This window comes from Parasteatoda tepidariorum, chromosome 9 (assembly GCF_043381705.1).
Source record: "Parasteatoda tepidariorum isolate YZ-2023 chromosome 9, CAS_Ptep_4.0, whole genome shotgun sequence".
In the NCBI taxonomy this organism is placed as follows: Eukaryota; Metazoa; Arthropoda; class Arachnida; order Araneae; family Theridiidae; genus Parasteatoda; species Parasteatoda tepidariorum.
In genome coordinates, this window is record NC_092212.1 from 30,883,702 (window position 1) to 30,908,781 (window position 25,080).

Below are 25,080 nucleotides of genomic sequence, written 5' to 3' on the forward strand. Positions count from 1 at the left end.
GCTCAGAATCATCAATTCGCTGTTGTTTTTGTCCAATTGGGAGCCCGTGCGGCACCTACTTTGCCTAGAGCAGTGATTCTCAACCTTTTTTTCGTTGCGGCACACTTTTAACGATTTCGAAATTTGACGGCACACAATGAAAAAATTAGATTAAAAGTTGTTTAATTACCTATTTTACACTGTGTTAAATAGTTTGTGATAATAATTTTGAATGTGGAATAAAATAATATGCACTACAAAATCACATTTATTAAGGGATTAATTATTTCTTTCGACCAATTTTTTATTAGTTAGTAACAGTTATTTATTTTTTTTGCTAGTTATAAATTGTTAGCTTGTTTTCTATAATTATTAACTGTTTTTTTTTATTTCTNTACCACTGGGGATGGATTCCAGTTTTTTGTTGACAACTGAGAAAGCGCGGGAAAACTTCTTTGGTGGTTTTATAGGATTCAGGGTAAAAAACTACATTCCGAATGTCACATGTCGACTATTTATAGTGTTTTATAAACATTCAGAGTTAATGCGGTGTGTCACAATTTCCTGATTTTATTGTTTTAAATTCTATAAACAACACATAATCCTAACCATAGTCCCGAAAAACTATTCATTACGCTAGCTATAAAAATATTATGCGCGCAATCACATATATATATATATATATATAATATACACTTTTCTTTAATTTAAACTTTACTCTTAATTAAAAAAAAGCATTATAATTTTTACTGTATCATTTCTAATATTTGACGGCACATTTTAAGAATTTGGCGGCACAGTGGTTGAGAATCACTGGCCTAGAGCTTTCGGATACCCAAATATTCATTCACGATATGTTCAACACGTTCTTTTGAGTCTCAGATATTTTGATCAACTTCACTTTACGGTAATCAAAAGTTATTTTGTGGACTTTTTTTATGTTTTCGTCGGTAACAGCCTCTTTGGGGTGACTACTGTGTGCATCGTCGTGGGTGCTCATTGCTCCTCGTTTAAACTTAGCAAACCACTTTTAAATGGTTGATTTTCTGGTACAGAGTCCGAATAATGTTTCCCATGCCAAGTCTTGGCTTCAAGAGTATTTTTTTCGCTAAAAAGCAATGCTTTAAAAACACACGAAATTCTTTTTTATCCATTGTTTTTAAACTAACAAAAGTTGCGTCACTAAAAATACTATATCTCACTAACTAATAGTCCGACAGCTGTCAAATTTATACACGTGTCTTTCAAAGGTTAGAACTAACTAAAAATCATATTTATTTAATCATCGTTGCCCCATCTATGTGTCAGCCTACGAACTTTTCAGCCCAACTGTTAATTACCAATGTTCAGAGTAGGTGAAATTTTTTTATTTCCATCCCTTGCAATTTCAAGTTGGCAATGGCATTTTCTACAGGGTGCGTCGCATTTTTAAAAAGTGCTTATTTCATTAGGTGTTTTTTAAAAATGCTTGTTTTTCCCTTTTCCAAAATGAGATTTTTCCTTTACCATGTTGATTTTTGCTACGAATTATGCAGAAAGACATTATTCTATTCAACGTTTTCACAATTAATTGAACCCCAATCTATTTCGGCGTATCGTCAGTCCTTAGCGAATTAAAACGCCATTTGATTTACATGATTCAAAAATTTTGACAGTTGTCAAAAATAATGCTGAAGTTTTTTTTTTTTTTTTTTGACATGACGTTTACAACCGTCAATTGTCAAAAACTCTCCAATCCTACATAATTTCCTATTAACAAGCACTTAACTCAAAAAATCTACTTATTGAAAACAAATTTTCTCAATTAAATGACTAATTAATATGCAGCACTGTTATATTTATGTAGTCTATGAAACTATTTCTAATAATTGATAGTGCACAACACTCTATAAATTAGATTGATTGCCATGCCAGAAATCCTAATTTAAGTAATAACTAGGCCAGAAGTTCATTATTATATTACATGAAATAAACTAAACTGTTTTAGATAGTTTATGTTAATTTAAACACAGTAGTGAATACTCAAATATTTTTTAAATCATTTTATTTACAGTTTTATTCTATTTTGAAATACATAATTGACTGGAAAAATGAACACTACAAAAATTATTTTATAATAAAAATTTCTGGGTGGTATTTAAAAGTTGAATTATAAACAATATAGTTTGCTACTAGTGCAGTTTTTAAAATTGAATAAAAAATCTATAGTTTTATTTACCGATACAAAACCTCTGAAAGACAATATCTAAAATATCTTCAACTCTAACTCGTCCAGTTATTTTACCTAATTCATTCATAGCATTTCTTAAATAGTCAGCTGCTATAGCTATGTCCATTTCTATAGCATTTTCATATTCAATTATATACTGAAGGCACTTTTCTAAATGATGTCTGTGACGTTGTTGTGTTATGGCTGGTTCTTCTCCTGAATGACTGCAACATCTAATGAATAAATTGATTTATATGTAAATGAATAAAATCTAAAAAGTGACATTTGAATAAATTGTAAGTAATATGATGACAAAAGTTATGGAGTAGTACATTCATTGAAAAACGGCATTGTTTTTTTTTTAAAAACTTTTAGATTATATCAAATGCTTGTCCCATATTGTTCTCTTTTAATTGCTTTTTTGATGAAGTTGAAAATGTTAGATTCTTTAAAAGTAAAATTCATTTTGCGTGTTGCTGCATAAGCAAACTACAATCATTTACTTAATGAATTTTTAGCAAAACATTGAAGTGAACTAAATGTTACTCATTTGTATTAATGAATGTCATAATAGGACAAATGTGTCAAAATTAAGAGGCTCAATAGAAGATTTAGGTAAAACTGCTAGAACAGGGTGCATAGTGCTATGAAAAAGTGCTTATTTTTGATTTTCATTTTTTAAAAGCCCTTAAGGGTGCTTTTTTCATTGGGTGTTTTTAAAAAGTGCTTAATTTTCCCTTTTCTAAAATGAGATTTTTCCTTTACCATGTTGATTTTTGCTGCGAATTATGCAGAAAGACACTGTTCACATTGTTCAATTCAACGTTTTCACAATTATTTCAACCCCAATCTATCTCGCGTATCGTCAGTCCGTAGCGTATGAAAACGCCATTCTATTTACATGATTCAAAAATTTTTTTTTTTTTTTTTTTTTTTTTTACATAATGATTAAAACCGTCAAATGTCAAAAACTTTTCAACCCTACCTAATTATATTTTTTTAAAGTGCTTAAAAATATTATTTGAGTACTTGAAAAGTGCTTATTTTTTGTTGAATAATTTGGCTACGCACCCTATAGAAGTTGTTAAAATTGATTTATGCTGAATCTTTGTCGTCCTGAACCATTTAAAATTGAGTGATAAGTTCTGTTAAGAATGTAACTGTAAAGAACCTTAGCAAGTAAGCTATTATTTACTGTATATTGGTGCACATTAAAACAGCTCAATTTTGATTGGAACAATTGAAAAGCCTTTACACCAAACTCATAACTGAGCACGAAGCAGAAAAGTACAATCTGACCAAATACCCTGGTTTACCATGGGCAATCAAACTGTGGAAGATGAAAACTCTAGCAGTTACACCAATACAGTGGCTGAATAATTTTAGATCTTATTTAATTTCAATTTACGTTACAGATTTTTTTTTTTTTTAAAAATAGATTAACATCATTAAATGTTTTAAAAGGTTCTAGTAACTAATTTCTTCCTTGTTTAGACATCAAAGGCTAAGTGGTGAATCCATAAATGGCGCATTTGGTCGAGCACAAAGCTATCAGGCTCCTTTAGTTCCATTTTTGCCAGCTTATTAATATTTAATGAAATAAAAGGCTGTTGTACCCAATTAAGTTATTATTTTAACATTAAATTGGTGTAATTGGTTATTCTGACATTTTACTTTGCTATTTTGAATTGTCATAATAATATACTTTCACTGTATTTGAATTACATACAGTCTACATGCTCTTTAGTACTATACCTCATTAGAGCGACTCTTACATTATAACAACCAATGCATAAAGTCTTGTTTGTTTTTCCATTGATGCACTGTTATTTTCATGTCCATTGGAACAAGCACACAGTACTGTTGATTCCTATTTACCAACTGAAATTTAGTTTGATTTCAAAGAAACTATTTGAACTAGTAGTTCCTTTTATTTAATCACACAATAAATCTAAAACACCTTGAATCCTTTTTTGAATGAAGAAAGATAAACTTATTTTTCAGAAGATACAGTAAATATATCAATCATACTTTGCTTATTCAAAAGTTTTCACTCTTTTTGTGAAATGTCAGTCCCCTAGCGTGTTTATTATTGAGATAAAAAGTTTATTTATGTAATTATCTTGACTGACATCGAAAATGAGAATTTCGAACCAGTATATTTTTTAATGCATTTTTCTTTTGCGAAGTGTTACTTCAAAGGATATTTGAAATTATATTAGAAAAAAAGTTCTCATTACCAATTCTTCTTTTAGTTACTTACTTCTTATACAAGAAAAGCACTGTTCTGCTAAAACTGTTGCTACGAGTTAATAATTAGCTATAAATTAATATTCTCTGCCTGATATATCATAAGACCCGGGCTCGCTGAAGATTAGAAATATTTTTCCTTAATAATTGTTATTAGAATTATGAGTTAAAAAAACTGAAGAAAATATGCGCTCAAATTTATTAATACATCATAATTTTATATTATAAAAAATTTAAAAGCATTTCGCAAATGAATAACCTGTATATTTGGATTCAAGTTTCGACTAGTGGTTGACCATGACAATTCTGTACCTACAAACCCTGGATTTTTAGATCAGACCCAGTTAATATTTTATTTTATATCTGTCATTGAACATATGACCCAATTTTAGGTAATGTGACCCATGATCGGACTACCACAGAGGATAATTTACGCCAATACTGTGCAAGCCATCGCTAGGATTCGAACTCGATTCATCTCATTGGAAGGCAAACGCTCCATCCCCTGAGCCATCATGGTTCCCTGTCAATATTTTATTTTATAACCGTAGTTAAACAGCAGACCCAATTTTTTGGTTTTATGGCAAACCCAATCCAGAAGACAAGGGAACCACTGGATCAAGTATTGGGAGAAATTTTACCTTTGTGGAGGACTTTTTGAAGAAACTAACTTGCATTTGCTTTACATAAAAAGGAAACCACGAAAACCTTTTACAGATAGCCTGGTGGCTAATGGACTCTAACCCATGATCCGTCTACCACTGAGTATATTTTACGTCAGCACCATGGTCGGTATGAGCCGGGTGCGGAATTTGAATCGACCAACTATCGCTGGGATCGAACCCAGGTCACCTCATTGGGAGGTGAGCGTTCTTTCCCCTGAGCCACCACGGCCCACTGGTTTTGTGGTATTTTTGTGCACTCAGAATGTAACGACCTAATATTATAACATGTATATTTGCCCAGACAACAAAGGTTGTCATAGTCAGTACTGACTGTCATAATTTTAAAAAATAATTAAAATTAAATACATACATTTCTTTTATGCTGTTAGAAAAAAGTGTCACAAATGTCTCCATTCCATTCCCATCAGTACAAGATATTGAACAAGCTAAAGGAACAGATTCTTCAATTTCTGAAATTACTTGTAAGTCATCAGGTTTTAACAGATCTCTTTTATTTAGTAATATAAAAACACTGGGACAGCTTTTGTTATCTGATAACCCATCTAAATAATTTTCTTTCACGAAGTCAATACCAAGATCTTCAGTTAGTAGATAATTTTTAAAATCTTTCTCAATTCCAGAATATGATTTATAAAGAGTGACTGCTCTCTCTGCTTCTATGATGAAAAGTAATAAATCAGCCTTAGAAGATCTGGAAAAAAAAATTTCAAGTTAGCCATTATCTAAAATAGAATAAATTAATAGGAATAAAAAATCAAATATTTAGATGTGTTAAAAAAATTTCTTTACAAGGAAAGTTTTTGAATGTTAAAACATAAGAATTGTCTAGCTAACTGGTATTTTTTATAAATACATATATATAATTCTCTTTTTTTAAAACGAACAAAAAAAATTTAAATTGTTCATTCTTTTTGCCATGGCTATACATTTATTAAATTCAAAAAAGATATTCAAATTCATATTAAATATTCAAAAAAGTTGTTCATAAAATAGTCTGTATTTCATGAACTGTTTCAGACCTGCTATCATCTCCAGCAAAAAGCCAGACATTTCCCCCCCTCCCCCAACATTCAAGTGGTAGCAAAGTTTATTTTTAAATAATTTTGATCACCACATCATTTAAACTTATATATAAAAGACATAATAAGCATGTTGTTAAGTGCAGGTGACATTTTAAAACATTTGCTTACTTGTATCTACTAACATTAAATATAGTAGAAAACTAGACTTTCTGGGTTGGCAGCTTTGCTAACAGTATAAGATCAAAATATTACTTAGATGAGATTATTTTAACATTGATGAGATAATTTTGACGTAATAGATCCTTATTATGTTTCGGACAGACAATATATCAAAAGATAAATCATTGATTCAAAACTAGCAATCAAAATCTTTTAGAAGAAGCAACCACTAACTTCCGTAATGTTACAAAATGTTAAAATTGGCATTGTGAAATTTAGGTACAAATAACCAAATTTGAGAGGTACTTAAACTTGCTCGTAAAGAAATGCCACAAACATGGTTCTGTTTGATTAACTGCATTTGGCAAAATACTAAAATTTTTTCGTTTTTTTTTTTATTATGAACGAATTTAACATGACATAATTTGCAATTTCGTCAAATAAATTAAACTGAGTAAAATTTTTTGATAGGTAGACCCAATTATAAAAGAGACATTCATAGAATGCAGAGATGCCAACTGCTCCGGATACGCCAAAATAATGAAGAAAAAAAAAAACGGTAAATAACTACAAAGTAAATTTTGCAAATATTTGACTATTTTTAATATTGATTACAAATAAAATAAAATTATATCATTAAAAATGTTGTACTTAACATAAATTTTTATACATATGATGGTTTTAGATTTGAAATGAATTATTTTACCTATCTTTTGCTCTTCGAACACCTTCTTCTTCGACTGAGTTGCATGTTTCCCTAATGCCTGCTGTATCACATAAGCTAACTAAATAACCTCCAAGATTAAGTGATGATTCAATTATGTCTCGAGTGGTTCCAGCATGAGATGATACTATGGCAATATCTCTCTTACCTAATCACATTGTAAAATTGCACTATAATAACAATAGCAAAAATAAGCAATATAAAAATTGAATGTAAGAAAACTAATTTAATATAGCTCTTTATGAAAAGTACGGTTTTTCAAATAGAAAAGGTGTTCTGAAATCAGTACAATTTGAATCTTTGTGTTATTCAGAGGTGATTGTGAGCCCAACTCAAAAATCCTGAAAATTTCTTGAGTAAAATCATTAATGACGGATTTCAAAAAATTGATGACTTAATAAATTTAAATCATTGATATTTTCAAAACATGAAATTCTAAATAAATTATAAGCAGCATAATTTAAATGAAGAATTATGTGCAAGTTTACTTTTACCTCTAATCACATTTATTATTCTACCAGAAAAAATATTTACAAATGAAAGAGATGCCAAAGATAAATTCTAGTTCTAATATTTTTAAATAAAATATACAAGAATTTTTATGCATAAATGTGATCGATGATTTCTTGAAACTTCTGGACCTTGGATTTCCAGATCGCGGTGAGCGAAAAATCCGGAAATCCAGATTTTTTCCGGAGCACAATCATCTCTGGTTATTTGTGTTATAAAATGTCAACAAGAAGAAAAGAAGCTGAAACAGCTGGTTAATAAATATTATTAAAAGTAAAGCACAACGCAAAATATTATGGCATTTTTAATAATGAGCAACATTTTGAACATTGCTGTGTTACTTCCTAGTCATATCATTAACCGTTTTCATATTCAGAACTAATTAGTTCCTTAATCTGCAATTTAGTGCTATCAAACTTTTTCTTTGAGGATTTTTGAAATCTAAGGTTTATGCCAAAAACCTGATTGTCTCCCACCTCTCGAAGAATATAATTCAATGCACTATTATGTAATAAAAATAAGCTACATATTTACAAAATAGTCATTAACAATTTGATGAAAAAATGCATATCGTCTCCTAATAATCTAAAATGCTATTGCATAAGTAACCTACAATTGTATACTTTATAAATATTAACAATATTTTATTAAAGTAGTAATTTTATATAGTTTATGTTCAGAGAAATTTTTTAAAAAAAGTTTGTAATGTGGTATTAGGAAACTTATGAAAAAAATCTAATTTAAATGTCATCTAGACACAAAAAAATGCTAGCAGTTAAAAAAATTAAAAGTCCACCACATTTTATACGCATTCAAGTCATTATGTGATATTTAATGTAAACCCACATTCATCATTTTCTTGTATCTATTATCCGCAATGAATGGTTCCATGAGAAACAATAAATTGAGGTTCTACCGTATAAGTTAATATTTAACATACTTTGAAGTACTCAAAAAATAAAATTACCTCACCTCATAATGTTATTATTTGTTTGAACGTCCAGAGTCATTATACGGAACATTCACTGTATTTCAACTAAAAATTTGAGATTTTACAACTTCAACATATGAAACCATGTTACTTTTGTCCATAAAATACATCTTCTATGGCCATTCGTTTTTAATATTCTTATTATGAAAGTAGTAAAAGCATTTTGCCTTACACAGATTATTCATGAGACTACTTTTTCCAACATTTGGTTTCCCAATCAATACAACATTAACACCATTCCTGACTTTTTCACCTCTTCTTTCATCAGTTAAATGTAAGGATATTTTCTTTTTTAGTGATGCCAAATCATGGTTCACTATGAAATAGAGAAATAATTTGATTACAAGTCAAATAATAGAAAAACTGGCCTGATAAGATATATATATCATAATAAAGACAAAAAGAATAATAAATCAGCCTTAGAAGATCTGGAAAAAAAAATTTCAAGTTAGCCATTATCTAAAATAGAATAAATTAATAGGAATAAAAAATCAAATATTTAGATGTGTTAAAAAAATTTCTTTACAAGGAAAGTTTTTGAATGTTAAAACATAAGAATTGTCTAGCTAACTGGTATTTTTTATAAATACATATATATAATTCTCTTTTTTTAAAACGAACAAAAAAAATTTAAATTGTTCATTCTTTTTGCCATGGCTATACATTTATTAAATTCAAAAAAGATATTCAAATTCATATTAAATATTCAAAAAAGTTGTTCATAAAATAGTCTGTATTTCATGAACTGTTTCAGACCTGCTATCATCTCCAGCAAAAAGCCAGACNTCCTTTTACCTCTAGATACGCCTCTGCATATCATTAACCGTTTTCATATTCAGAATTAATTATAGTTGCTTAAACTGCAATTTAATGCTGTCAAACTTTTTCTTTGAAGATTTTTGAAGTCTAAGGTTTATGCCAACAATCTGATAGTCTTTAACCCTTTGAAGAATACAATTCAATGCACTATTAATAAAAATAAGCTACATGTTTACAAAATAGTCATTAAGAATTTTGATGAAAAAATGCATATCGTCTCCTAAAAATCTAAAATGCTATTTCATAAGCAACCTACAATTGTATACTTAATAAATCTAAACAATACTTTATTAAAGTAGTAATTTTAGATAGTTTATGTTCAGAGAAATTTTTTAAAAAAAGTTTGTAATGTGGTAGTCAACTGTATTAAGAAACTTATGAAAAAATTCTAATTTAAATGTCATCTAGACAGAAAAAAATGCTAGCAATAAAAAAAAATTTCAAGACCTTAAAAGTCCATCACATTTTATACACATTCAAGTCATTATGTGATATTTTACGTAAACCCACATTCATTATTTTCCTGTATCTTATCGTTTGCAACGAATGGTTCCATGAGAAACAATAAATTGAGGTTCTACTGTATAAGTTAATATTTAAGATACTTTAAAGCACTCAAAATAAAATTACCTCACCTTATAATGTTCTTATTTGTTTGAACGTCCAGGGTTATTATACGGAACATTCACTGTATTTCAACTAAACATTTGAGATTTTAAGAATTTCAACGTACAAAACCAGGTTACTTTTGTCCATAAAATACATCTCCTATGGCCATTCCTTTTTAATATTCTTATTATGAAAGTAGTAAAAGCATTTTGCCTTACACAGGTTGTTCATGAGACTACTTTTTCCAACATTTGGTTTCCCAATCAATACAACATTAACACCATTCCTGACTTTTTCACCTCTTCTTTCATCAGTTAAATGTAAGGATATTTTCTTTTTTAGTGATGCCAAATCATGGTTAACTATGAAATAGAGAAATAATTTGATTACAAACCAAATAATAGAAAAACTGGCCTGATAAGATATATATATCATAATAAAGACAAAAAGAATAATGAAAAGAGAATAATAATAATAAAAAAATATTAAAATAAAATGAAAAATTCAAAAAATAATATTAAAAAGCCGAAAAACAAAAATATAAAAAGATATTCTTCATCAGCTAGCACAATTATATCCACAAAAAGGAGTGCTTTCTAATATTGTATCAATGTAGCCAAAGCAAAATATATCAATACAAAGTAAAGAGCACCCAAAAAAAATTTTTTTGAAACAAAAATGAACACATTACATACATATATATAGTGAGAGAGTAGTGTACCTTGGAGCAATTATAGCTTCCTTTTTTGTTTAGAGAGTAATAATGAAAAAACTTGTGGGAAATGCATTATATATTTGTTTACTAATATAATATTTTGGGAACAAATTTTGTCTCGCACTTAAGAAGAAAAAAAAAATTTAAATAACAAAAATCAGTCAAAGGTATGACATGGTGTTGCACCTTGGGTGACACTTATTTTGAGCTCTTTTCTTTTAAACTTGTTTACAAATTGAATTTTCATGCAATTAAAACTAAATTTTCAAGTCTGTCTAAGCTAAAATAATCATAAATGAAGATCTAAAATGTAGAGTTTCATTAAGAACATCCAAATTTTTATATTTCATGAAAGTTGAAGTTTACAGGGAAATATATTTGTGCTAACTGACATTTGTTAGGCTTAACAAAAAAATTACTTTTCTAAAAAATGGTAAAAATAGTAACTATGAGTGTTGACTATCATTTCAGCAACAAAAATATTAATGTTAAAACAATGTAATTTAAATAAATAAAAAAAATTTGTGATATATCATAAAAGTTCAATATTTATTGATGGCATCGATAATAAAACTCCCGCATCACCACACAAGCCCAAATATACTCAATCATATTTGAACATATTTAATGAATAAAGAATACTAATTAATTCATTATCATACTAGTTAATGAGTAATAAATTTAAATAATAATAAGAGTATATTTGAAAACATACTGAACTGATAGGTTGTCTTTGTAAACATTGTGGATGATCATTATTTTATGTATAGAACAAATTTATTTTGTTTTAAAATCTACCTTTTATTTTTTCAAAATTCACTTATTGGAATATTTCTTGCCCAAACAATTTAATCTTTACTACAACCTTTTAAGAAGATTTCTTTAAAATATATACACACNATGTGTGTGTGTGTGTGTGTGTGTGTGTGTAACAGTAAACTTCAATATAAATTATTTTCTGCAAAAATTTTAAACTGAATAAAAATTTAATACTTGGTTTTAAACCTTACCTGTAATGAAAATTGAATCATCAAGGTGCTGATCTTCACTAAAATCAATATAAGCTTCTAAACTTGCCAAAATCTGAAATATTGAAATCTTATATGAAAAATATACCTAACACTAAAAATAATTTTAGCGATTAAAATTATGCTATTAATAATAAGAAATTAACCGATAAATATATTATGTACTTTTAAATAACAAAACCGGGCCTCATGCAGGAAGGAGGTAAATTGAATATTCAAACAATGACAAAAGGAATTCGACCCAATTTATATAAAGCAAAGAAATATAAACATTAAAATGTTTCAATCCAAATCAGATTATCATTTTAATAAAAGATTCACTTCAAAATTTATACTGCAAAGTTCAAATTTAGGAAAAAAGTATGCAGTTTGTTGTTGTTTCTAATCCTCCTGCATCTGATTAAGTCAGTCAAGATTAGGACTGGGCGATGTTAAGATTTCTGCATCGTGATGCATCGCCACTCAAACATCGCGTTGTCACGTTACTGTTTCACATTTGGTTTTGCCAAATTTTGCATTGCACAACTTTGCTTTTTATTTACTTGATGCTACTGTAAAGTAAGACTAAGACTGAAATTTTAATTAAATATATATATATATACTTTGTGTGCTTGGGGAAAAAAGAGAGTAAGTTCAAGATAGGGATATTCAGATAAAATTTATAAAAAGTGAAAATCTGCCAAAATGCATCAAACTAACATTATACGAATTATATTCATTTTATAGGTGCAGATAAACAACTAAATGATTTATAATTGAATGTTGTATTTAATTTCAATAAAGTTATATAAAAATATAATCAATAGGGAAAAAGTTAAGACATTTTTGACTATTACTAATAAAAAAATAAATTAAAATCATTTTTGCATAAAATTATCTTTGGATAAACGAATTTAATAATTCTGTGCTGAAATTTATCAATTCGAGTAAAAAGTTCTCGAGATATGTTAAAATACGCAAAAAGTAGCATTAACATCAAGAGATCCTAACTTTCGATCGCTCTCCTGACCAAATTATTAGGACTATATTTCTCAGATTACAGCTACGCCTTAATATTTTGAGGGTCAGGAATCATAATCCGTCAAAAAAATTTATTCAGATGAGTACGCTTTTGTGCCTCACTTCGTAATTTAAAATATTGTCTGCTTAAACTAATTAGCATATTTAAGGTCTCTCCCTCAAACCACTAAAGATTAAGTCCTAATACGCGAAAATCAGATCAACAGACCAAAAGTCTTAGCCTGCCGCAAAGTATGTCAGCCAACTGTAAAAATAAAATAGATGCAATTATAAAAAGAAAATGAAATTTTAAATGCGCATTGAGCCAACAATTTAGAAATCTTTATAAACAGAAAAATAAAAAACGTAATAAAAAAGGATAAAAAAAAAATTATGGATTGAGAAAGATAGAAAACTTAGAACAGCTGATGGGTATAACCTCTTGGTCATTCATTCTCCAGAATTTCTTGAAGAATATCCTTCAATAATTTATTAAAGGCAGTAACCTTCAATATTTTTGAGGAAATAGCGAAAAACTAGTATAAAAACAAAATTTCCTGGAAAAGGATACAGTGGAAATTATTATGGCTTCAATATTGTAAAAATCAATTATTTAAAAATTTATTTTCATAATTATTGCTAACCTAATGTAATGTAATGTTACTAAACTAGATTTCGTGAAAATAAAATTTAACTGCACACTCTTATAAAAATTGTTATAAATAAGGAAGATCGAAAAGCAATCAAGTCGAAAAGGAAAATGCTAAAGAAATAAAAACAGAACGACTGTCTTAAAAAGAAAATTTGCGTTTGATAAGTCGTCCGTTTAAAAACTCGTTTGCCAAAATTTTTTGCAAAAGTATTAGATTTTTTTATATTTCCTAACAGTAATGATAATAATTTTTTAATAATTGAAAACGTGGTCAATATGCAAAATTGCAACTTTATACAAAATTATTAATGAAAACATTTTATCTATATTGAAGGAATGCAATTCTTCAGATTTAACAAAGAAAAATAAATAGGTAAAAAAATAAACAAAAAGTCTTATCGGAACTGATCAAAAACAATCTTTTCTTCAACAAGACAAAAATTATCTCAAAGTATTATCAAATAACAAAATATAAATAATCCTCAGAGAATCACTTTCTTTTCTTGGATTTGCACGAATTGAAGAAAGCACCTTTTCATCTTTCATTGGCGATGAGTTAGTTTCACTCCTAGTCACATCGGAATTCATCGTCAGCGCATCGTTACTTTATAATTCGCGTAGGAAGAAACATAAGGGAAAAGATCGTCATGGCAATCGATGTCGCCTCGCGATCGGGGGAAATGCTCTTCGCACACGCTTGCGAACATCGATGTTGAATCTGAAGAATCGCTCTTCGCGGCATCGGGGAAACATCGATGCCTCGGGCAACATCGAACACATCGCGCGGACATCGGAATTTCCGATGCTTCGTAAAATACGCCAACCTAAACATCGGATTGGCGATGGTTACACAACATCAATGTTTTCCGATAAATCGATGTATCGCCCAGTCCTAGTCAAGATAGATATGACTGTTAGTTCTGAAAAAATTCATCAAAAAAGTGGGTTAGTGTAAAGATCTATCCAAGCAACCCAAAATGTGCTCTACAGAAGCGTGATGATTATAGCAATTGGTGCATTGATGTGACTACTGTCAAGTTTGCAGGGCAGGTGAGGTGTGTCTAAGGCAGGGATGGGCAAACTACTGCCCACGGGCTAACTGTGGCATGCCAGAAGGTTTTATCCAACCCGCTGATAGAATTTTAACTAGCCAATTCGTGCTGAATATAAACAATATACATCCATTTTCTTGTCTACTTTGTTTAAAGCTATTTTTGTTAAGTCCAGGGATCCCACTCAAATTTCCGAAAAAAAATTCCCTGACTTTTTCAGGTAAATTTCAATGAAATCCATACCATATTTTATCTATGCTACGAAATTTTTAATCAGAAAATTTGGATTCTTTTATTTGTTATGCCAAGCATTAGATTTTTTGTGTAAAATAAATATCATTATATGAGGAAGGAAGCATTTCAGTATGTCTAAAATGTAAAATTTTTATAATAAATAATTGTAATAGATGTTAGAATTATTTCACTCGAATCTCAATAACTGAGTATTGTTACTGACAATTTTAAGAGTGTTTTTTTTTTCAGGAATAATGAAGGAATTTTCCAGGTTTTCGTAAGAAAATTGCAACTTTCCCTGATTTTTGGAGTTGAAATAAAATTCCAGGTTTTCCCTGTTCTCCCTGCCCCGTGGAACAAATTACTGATGACCTTTTATTTTCTCTATTTTTGTTCTACAAAACATAAATTGATGAAAATAGTTAGCTCAGTCAGCTTCAATTGGTAAAATGTTGAAAGCAGAAGTTCTTTATATATAGCCGTAGATTGGTGCCATCTGAAGCAGTTGTTTTTAAGTATGCCAAAGTATGAGTTTTACAAATCATTACCAAAAGCTAGTTTCCCAAATTCAATATTTCATGCCCAGAAAGTCAGTGCTATGTTTGATTCATCTTACATATGTGAACAAGTGTTTTCAACTATGAACCCTAGAAAAAATCATTCCAGAAGAAGACTAACAAACAAACATTTCGCCTCATATTTTAAAATAAATACATCTCACTTGTAACCTCAATATAAGGAACTTTTAAAAATGAAATCGCAATTTCATTCATCTTATTTAATATTTAAATTAAAACTTGTATATCGTTTTTTTAATTTTAGAAGTTTTTACTTGGCTCACCAAACTTTTTTTTCTCGATTTTTTGCCCTCGACCAAAAAAGTTTGCCCACCCCTGGTCTAAGGGGTGATTGTACTCTGGGTGTATCCCGGAATCCTGAGCTTTTCATATCATCCTTCCAGGTCGAATAGCTAGGAGCAGAGCATGTTGTTTTTTCGCGGAATTCTGAATATCTCAAGACCATTGATTCACAGAATTCCAGGAATCCCAACTTATAGTTGTGATGCCAGAATTGGCATACACATATTTATTTTCTATCTTTTAAAATATCCTTCATTACTTAAGCTTATTTTTATTAATGTAAGAATTACTTTTAAAATAAATCAAAAACTTAATCTTTTTAAGCGAACATAAAATATTTATTTCTTCTCTTCCAGATCAATGTAACGGATACTTTCTTTTTATTTCATTACTTATGCAGACATATTAATTCACTGTCGCCTCTAATCGAAAACAAAAATCTATTTATAACTTTTTATTCTAATTTTCCAACGGCTAAATGTTTCGGTTGCATGGTTATAATAATTCACATAAATTTGTTGGCGACTCGTGATCGCCAAGGTGTTCTTTTAAACCCATGTGGATATGCTAGTTGGCTTTGTTTTTGGCTATGATATATTATGATAAATCGCCAAATTTTGGATCTCCTACCCATACTCTTTCTCTGTCCGTTGAGAATAAATATATTCACTTTGAATTTCTAAATTGGAGAGGCTGGGACCCCTTCGGGGGACTCCCAGTCTTAATTTTCTAACGGTCAGAAATGTTGTTCTGCCTTTATGATCTCTCAATAGAGAGTATTATTAATTTCATCCCTTTAAGGGATTTCTTATTTTATTGATGAAGTGGCCACTATCGAAATCTTAAGTTATGATTAATAAAACCTAAATTTACATTCAACGATTTGTACATTATTTCCTGGAAACTCAACTGTTATTGTTTTATTCATTCAATATTGGCCTAAATGAACATTCATACATTCCACTATCAACGATACGCCTAATGAAGGAAGCAGCTAGCTTTCATCATTACAATAGTCAAGCGAAATTTTCACCTCAATCTAAAATTTAAATTAAGAATTAAAGGTTCTACAATTTAAGTTTTGAACCCTTCGCTAAATCACGTTAACATGACGTTTTTCTACACATGACCACTCTTTAGGAATTTTGGTTTGAAGGATTTTCATCGTTTTTAATATTTGAAACTACGTCGGAATCCGCCAATATCGCGATTCATGTTCGCATGATTTTAATATCAAACATCGATTTTTGCATTTATCTGATTTAAAAGTCACTCAATGTAAATCGTATTCAGCGATTAAAAAAATTCCAATATCGCAGTTTGTATTTATGAGCTTTTAAAATCAATATCGCGATTCGCATTCAAGCGAGTTTAAAATCTAATGTCGCTATTTGTATTCACGGGACCTAAAAAGCATGAATCGCGATTCGTATGTACGCGAATCAGAAATCCAAAATCGCGATTTGTATTTTCTCGTTCCTAAATACAATATCGCCCTTCATAATCACACAATTCTAAAATCCGATATCGCGATTTGTGTTTTCGCGTTCCTAAAATCTAATATCGCGATTCACATTTGAGGAAAGATTAAAGGCCATTGAAACAACAAGGAAATTTCTGTATTCACAATAACTTACAGAAAATAAACAACAAACTGTTACAAATGTCGAAAATTTATTGCTTGCATTGTGAAATGTGTTTATTTATCTTTTGAATTGCAAATATTTTTGTAGCTAGTACAATGATTTATCAATAAATTTTTTTTATACTAATTGTAAGTTTATTAATTTTCAAATCCATTATTTATTTACTACTTTTCATATATTTCAGAGTCATTATTTTATGTCAACCCGCATTCGTTGTTATCCCGTATCTGACATTTACAATGAATGAAGCCCATGAAAAACAATTGACCAAGGTACTATTGTTCTTTGATTTAGGTATCTAAGAGGTGGTAAATTCTAAATTGAAAAAAAAGTGCTGCTACTTAAAAAAAATTGGCATCAATTATAAGAAGTTAATATTAAAACAAATGAAGATGGTAGAAATTGTTTTTTTTTAATTGATGCATTTAATTTAGTATTATATATTGGAGGCCTTAAATGTAATTAACAACAAAGAATCTTACACTATTCTAAAGTTAACAAAACACAAGTTGTAGCCACCCAACAACAAACACTTAATCTAGAATCTCTGTCATTCCTTATCACACCATAACCTTTATGAAAGACATTATTATTCTTTCCTTAAACATTTATTTAACAAAGGTATTACCTAAGTTTAAACAAATTACAGGATTACTTTTTACAAATACAGTACTTGATTAATTAAAGCATTAGGCTGAATGCTAAACATTTGCCATGAAAAACCCAATGAATAATTTTTATTGTACATACATTTAAACACATACAAAAAATTTAAATTATTATAAAATTAAAATCTTACAATAAATTGGGAAAAATTATTCAAAAATCATAGTAGTCCAGATTTTTTTTAAATAATTGTTATATTTTAATAAAAATTCAAATTATTTATTGTATTTTTCTGCAGACAATATGGCTGCTTTGATTAATTCAAAGAGTATGTACTAATGTAAAATCAGTCCTTTTCAATGCTTATAAACAGCAGTGTTTTCACAACAGCGCGAGAATCTCGCTTATTTTTTTCTTTTCTCACATTAAAAAATCATTAACGCGAGAAGATCGCACACTCTATTAATCAATTTCAAAATGAGCGAATTTTGGAAAAAAATTAGTCTTCTGCCATTTTGAATAAAATCCGTTTCACTTTTCTTCCTTGATCTTTCATTATTTTCAACACGGATCCCTGTTATCTAGCTTCCCTATTTACCAGTATAGTTCAGAACNCCAGAACACAATGTCCCCCCCCCCCGAATGACGGAACACCTTTCAGAACACATTTTTCTGCAACCACGTGTTCACGGAAGGTAAGATTTCTTCATGTAACATGTCTAAATTTTTTTCAATGCTACAAATTTACTAAGTGATTCCGAATTGCTCAGCATCTGTTGCAAGGTCATTTTAGCACTCAAAACCGAATTAAGACAAAATATCGTATACAAATGACTGATAAACATTTGAGCAACCTAAAGAGAAAAGCTGATGAAAAACAGATATAGAACGTTTTCCATATGATGATGTGGCAAAAATATTCAATGCTTTAAAAATTAGAAGCTGTTAAAAATGTATTATAATTAACGAAATATTATTTTTCCAAGTCTATTCGCTTTTTTTTTAATTTTTAGAAATCTCACTTAACTTTTTGAGATCTCACCCTGTTTTTGAGAAAGGGTGAGAAATTCTCTCTCATTTTTTTTCTGTAATGAAAACACTGAACAGTGTATGAAAAACTAGAAAATTATTGTCTTTTTTAATTTTAACTAGCTTTCAGCAAAGTTTCGTGAGACTGGACTTACATGTGTTATTGAAACAAGTTCCTAAATTTTAGAACAAAACATTTTCTTAAGATTTATCATAAGAGTAAGAGACATTTTTTTACCATCCAGTTAAAAATATAAAAATACTGCAGTCAACACTTAACGATTTGGAATAATTTATTCAAAGGATAAATCTTCATACAACCATTATTCAATATTGTTAAATAAACTATATTGCATAACAAACCTGCTTAAGCCTACCTGACCAGTCACTGTACAATTTAAATAATGCACCTTCCATCTGCCGTAACGCTTGTCTCTGCTGTCCTTCAGTTTCAGCATTCAACAAATCTGCTAATGCTTCAACTTCTGTAAGATCCAACTTACCAGCAAGGAAAGCCCTATAAAAACACTAATTATTTTATTTGATTATGCATAAGGCATATGCATGTACACGAGGGGCCTGCTTGACCCTCCTCCCCCCCCTCTTATTAGCTTTCAGAATTTCCATTGAAAAAATGTATTTCTATATTTTTATCTAAGGGTTCTTATTGTTCGATAAATCGTTAAAAAAATAAAGATATCACTAATAATTTAATGTAAAAAGATACTTTGAGGTAGAGATTGTTGAATGATTCATCCATATTTAGTAGCATGAATTATACAATGAAATGTTATGAAAATAAACTGTTTTCAATAATTTTGCTAGTAATCAGAGCGATTTGTTTTAATGATGATGGGATCATATTTTTCAGATTGCAACTACAGGGAAATAGGTAACCCACATTGTATGTGGCAATTTTCTATTTTCATATTTACTATTGGTGATTTTTTTTAATGATTATTTTAGAACAATTTTTTAAATATTTAATTGGATGCAAACTAAAGCTTACAAATGTGGAGAACATTAAAACCTAAAGATATTATTGAACATGAAAAATATATGAATATAAAGTTGACTCTTGTGTAATATTTTTCTAATAATCTAAATCTCTTCATTAAATGATTTTAGATATAAGAGCTCAGCTTAGTTAGATATCATAATCTATAATTAGAGCTGTCATTCGTAGAATAATAAAAAACTGAAATTTTAAGGAAAGGATTATTTTTTATTTATTTATTTATTTTTTTGAGGAAAAAAAATGAAATTTTTAAACTTGGAGGAAACTTTTAATAAAGACATAAATTATCAAAACATTTTAAAATATTTCCTTTAAACCAGTGATAATAGCTCCTTGATAATGACTTTAAATAATAAGTTGAGTATTTCTTTAAACATACTCTTAACATTCTATAGAGAACCTGCTAGACTTTGGAAGCTAATGGTTCTACTTTTCTACTATAAGTGGTCACAATTTAAAATAATATGAATCTGCCATTTAAAGACACAGAATGACTAAAAGAGAATATTTTATGATTATGAAAGAAATGCAAGCAGTAATTAATTACTAAATTACTTTAATATCACTTTAGAATAACAACAAATAATGTGAAATGATCATGTTTTCATTGAGAAATAAAATATTACAATAGATTATTGAAATACAAAAATAGTTTTCTAGAAATTTGAAATAAAAATTTTGTGTCTCAAAGGATGCACCATAACTTTATTTTTGAATCCCCCCAATGTTTTGTGTGTTTCATACGCTGTAACATATAAGCAGAATCACTGATTTAATGCAATAAGAACTCAGAATTTAAAAAATAATATTAGTTGAAGAATGAAATAAATTTATGTTAAATACAATAAAGTTACTATTGCAATAAATAAAACAAAAATAAATAAAATAAACAACACAAAACTCTTAACATTTTTAAAATACTATAATAACTAACCTCTTAGTAAATTCACCCGGTTCAGCGAAACGAAATTGTTGAAGCTTGGAAAGAGCTGTTAACACACTTTTAATTACTGCAGTCCCTCCATGGATATGCAATTCACAAGAATCTTCGCCAGTAAAACTGTTCGGAGCTGCAAAAAAAACGAACAACAGTATTGTAAAATAAAAATTATTACACCTTATCTTTTTAAAAATATTTTACTTCAACAATTAAATTAATTTAAAATAATAGTTAATGATATAAAAACAGAAAATTATTTACATTGAATAAATACAGACAGAGGAAGAATAGGTATGTTGAAACAGACTCAATTATTTTTCTATTAAGATTTTTTTTCATTACTATATTCCATTACTTCCTATAAAATTACAGGCGCACAGGCATCTTTCAGAAATTTTATAAGATAATATAAAAAAATTATTATTTTGAAAATCATTTTAATGACTGAGATTGTCAATCCTGAACTTTTGGCATTTTGCTTTGATGTAATGAAGTCTGCAAAATTTAATTCGCTTTTTAATTTTAAAAATACTTTCACTCTCTGCCACTGAATCAAGGAAGTGGTTATAACAAGAATATCAGATATAAATAAAATGATGCATAATAAAAATTTCTGATTATTATTATTATTTGTAAATCCTCATTTAGAAAAGCATCATCACACCAGTTTAATGAATTTAACGAAATTTATGTTTAAGATTTTGAAAAAAAATTTGTTTTTTGATGATAGGATCTTGTGAAAGATACTTTTTTTCAAGATGGGTCAGAGATTTATAAAAGGTCCAAAAAAATCACTATTTATTTCCAGAGTTGGCAAAGTTTAGGACAGAATGGATTAATCCACAGTTTAAACCAGGGTTTAATGCATTTTGTCCAAAACCCCTCTGTCTTAAACCCTTTTGCTCAAATTATGTCATAATTTTTAAAAAGTATTGTGAAAAATAAAATGTTAATTTTTGAACAAGAAACAAAATGAAGACATTTTTTTTTTATTAAAAAAGTTTATTATTATTTTTAATACTGCATTCTTTATCCTTGTGCGAAAACATAATTTATCAGTAATAAAAGCATATACATTCATAGTTAAGGAGGCATTCAATTTTGTTGTTCAATGAATTGTGGATAGTCAAAAGTTATAAATCTTTTCCTGTTATATTATTTTCGTTCAATAAGTTTAAGCAAATTTGCAAATTGTATAAAAAGTATCAACTATTTATATGTAATTATTATGTGTACAATGTTAAACATATAGAATTTTTACCTTTTACCAATCAGGGGTCTGTCCAGACATTTTGTGAAAGGTCCGTTTTTCGTGAAATTGTGAAAAAATTACTCACATTCTTTCAACCAGGGTCCGCTTTTATGAATTTGTGCAAATAGGGTCCGTTATTGCAAAAAAAAAAATTTTTCAAGGAGTTTTTAAATTGTAAAGACATACAAGATTATGCTCAACACTGTAAAATTATAATTAAAAAAATTAAATTTTAAAAAATAAACAACAATTGCTGCTTCTAAATTAGAGATGCAACATACAAATATTTGGTATTTAGCCTATACTGCTGAACGCAGAATATTCATTTCGGACGAATAATGGAAGAATCGTCTGCCGAAGACAAAACTTAATTCGTTTACATCCATCTTTCTTGTTTTCTGCCCTGGAAAGGGTTTATTCGATTAACAAAATAATAATGAAGATAAACAAATTTGTGAAGGAAGGGTCCATTTTTAAGTTAAAATATTTTGTGAAGGGTCCGTTTTTAAGTTAAAATATTTTTTGAAGGGTCCGTTAACGGACCCAAATTTCTTCTAAACAGACCCCTGCCAATGTTCAAGTTTTTGGATTCTTTAAGACAGTTTTAGTCAGTTTAGGACAATTTAAGACAATTTAGGACAGTTGAAGACAATACAATCCATGTGTCCTGTCCAAAACCAGTTTAGGACGTCCAAAACCCCAAACTATTTCTAAATTGATCACTGAGAAATGATGCATTAATAAAATAAAATAAAAAAAAAATATATATAAACAAAATATAACATACAAGGAAACCAAAGCGTCAAAGCTTTGTCTAAGAGTTCACCAGTTTCTGGATCTCTTAATTTGCATAATATCGCCTTTCTTGCTGGGGGAGGGTCAGTCAGTTTGCCCATTTTCAGAAGTACATTCAAAGCATGAGGTCCAGATATTCTTACAACAGCAATAGCAGATACCCCAGGGGGAGTGGATAATGCAAAAATTGTACTTCTGTTTAAATAGCAATAACTTCTACTAACAGGAGAGCTTACTTTATTCAAGGAATTTTGCAGCTTCATATATATGGATGATAAATGATACAGAAATTCTAAAAAAAATTATAATAAATTATTAACAATTTAAAACATAATTTTTGCTTATCTTTTAAAGGAATATTGTTACAAGGTAGATATTAGATAAGAAACTTTTACAGGAGTGTATAGCAATTGTATAACAACCAGACATTTTTTTAAAGGTCCTGTTTTTGTAAAATTGTGAAAAAACTATTTCTAATTTATGAATATAAAATAAGCGTTAAGTCACATTCTTTCGACCAGGGCCCTGCTTTCGTGAAATTGTGCAAATAGGGTCCTGTTATTGCTAAAAATCTTTTCGAGAAGTTTTTAAATTGTAAATCGATGCAAGATTCTGCTCAACAATTGCTGCTACTAAATTCGAGATTCAACATACAAATATTTGGTATTTAGCCTATACTGTACAACAGAGAATATTCATTTCGGACGAATAATGGAAACAAAATCACTTACATTTTTAATAACTTCAATTGAGATATTTTAAATAACACAACTTAGTTATGTATCACTTTTAATGTGTTACACATTAAGTAAATTTAAACAACTCTTAAATTTATAATATTTTATTCAAAAAATTGTCAGAGGTTAATATTTATTTATATAATATTCTATTAATTAATTTTACGAATAAATATAAATTGATCAATTATTTATTAACAAAAAAAATTATCATTTAATATCAATAAGAATAAAGACACAATGTTTGAAAATATAGAAATATTTTCTTATATTACAACATTTGAAATTTAAACTATGGAAAACTTAGTTTGTTTCGAACCGTTTTTTTTCTTCTTCTTCTTCCTTCTTCTCCCCCGGGAAGGGTTAATTCGATTGACAAAACAATAATGAAGATAAACAAGTTTGTGAAGGGACTGATTAAAAGATAAATTATTTTGTGAAGGGTCCATTAGCGGACCCAAATTTCTTCTAAACAGACCCCTGCTAAGGCACTAAAGAGTTTTTGTACTTGTAAACTTAATCACAGAAAGGCACCAATTCATAGACAAATCTTTTCATGTTTATTTTTTCTTTTAAATCTTGCAAATCTGAAATCCATTTGGCGCCTTGAAGATTGCAGCTGGCGTGAAAGATCATGATACGGAAATATAACCATTATTAGTAAAGGAAATTGACTTTTATGAGTAGTTCTACAAGTTGGTCCCCTTTTGTACTGTTTTTTTTCGCATGCTACTTCCCTACTGTGCCCAAAACTCTGTAACTTTTTAGATGCTGTTACAGAAACAGAAATCTTCTTTTCTACAGTATTGAAATGGATTTAGTTCAGTGTAAGATTACAAGATGTTGCGTTTCTTTGACGCTGTGAATTATTTTTTATAAATGATGCCTTATAAAGGAAACTAGCTTTTACAAATATTCATGGCCCTCCCAAATAAAGTCTCATTGCTAGAAACATTGAAGATATAGTAACTCGAATTCCATAAAATTAAGTCAATTTCATAAAAATTTTAAAATTTAACATTGAAATTGAAAACGAACAGTAATTGAAAATTTTTATTCCTAAAATTTACAGCACGTGTTAAAAATCACTATTTGGATTACTATTAAAAACAAATGAATTATATTTATGTAATTAAAAATTGTGGATGCTAGTGAAATAAATAAAAGTCTTACTACGACCAAAATCGACGTTCATATCACAAAACTGAAAGTAAAAACTCAAATAAGGAAAATGTCAGAGATCGGTCTTTAGATGTGTAATAGCTTTTAATAACATCTAATAACTTTTTTCTAATAAAAAAGTAGCATTATCAAAAATCATAGAACCAGATGATGAAGGGTTCAGAGCGTGCTGCTCCTTTGTTTGTAAACAAAAACGTTAGCTACAGCTACAGTGAAGATTCCTTCATTGAAATATGAAAAGTATTTTTCTTTTAATCATTGAAATCATGAAAATTTCACATTAATAAAGTACAAATAAACCATGGATTTATAAGAATTATAATTCAAAGTGCATTTCTCTGCAATCAATACGTTTGGTTTTCCTTCCGAATATTTAT

The 25,080-nt window shown here is 28.8% G+C and overlaps 1 protein-coding gene across 4 annotated transcripts; it reads right to left on the bottom strand.

Annotated features, from left to right (window-relative positions):
• Window positions 1-2,006: 2,006 nt before the first annotated feature.
• On the bottom strand, window positions 2,007-25,033 carry LOC107452191 (tRNA modification GTPase MnmE). Of its 4 annotated transcripts, none has more exons than XM_043048146.2 (9): window positions 24,695-25,033; window positions 22,777-23,076; window positions 20,732-20,867; window positions 19,143-19,296; window positions 11,684-11,756; window positions 10,177-10,320; window positions 7,012-7,177; window positions 5,474-5,815; window positions 2,007-2,421 (listed from the first exon to the last, which is right to left on the bottom strand). In XM_043048146.2, exons 1-9 carry the CDS (start codon window positions 24,714-24,716, stop codon window positions 2,190-2,192), a joined length of 1,569 nt encoding a protein of 522 aa, XP_042904080.1. In that variant the 5' UTR covers window positions 24,717-25,033; the 3' UTR covers window positions 2,007-2,189. The 4 variants fall into 4 exon arrangements, with proteins under 4 accessions (XP_042904080.1, XP_071042132.1, XP_042904079.1 ...); XM_071186031.1 differs by lacking the exon at window positions 10,177-10,320 and adding an exon at window positions 8,703-8,846 and having other exon boundaries at window positions 24,695-24,892; XM_043048145.2 differs by lacking the exons at window positions 10,177-10,320; window positions 24,695-25,033 and adding exons at window positions 8,703-8,846; window positions 23,841-23,985.
• Between the last annotated feature and the right edge of the window lie 47 nt (window positions 25,034-25,080).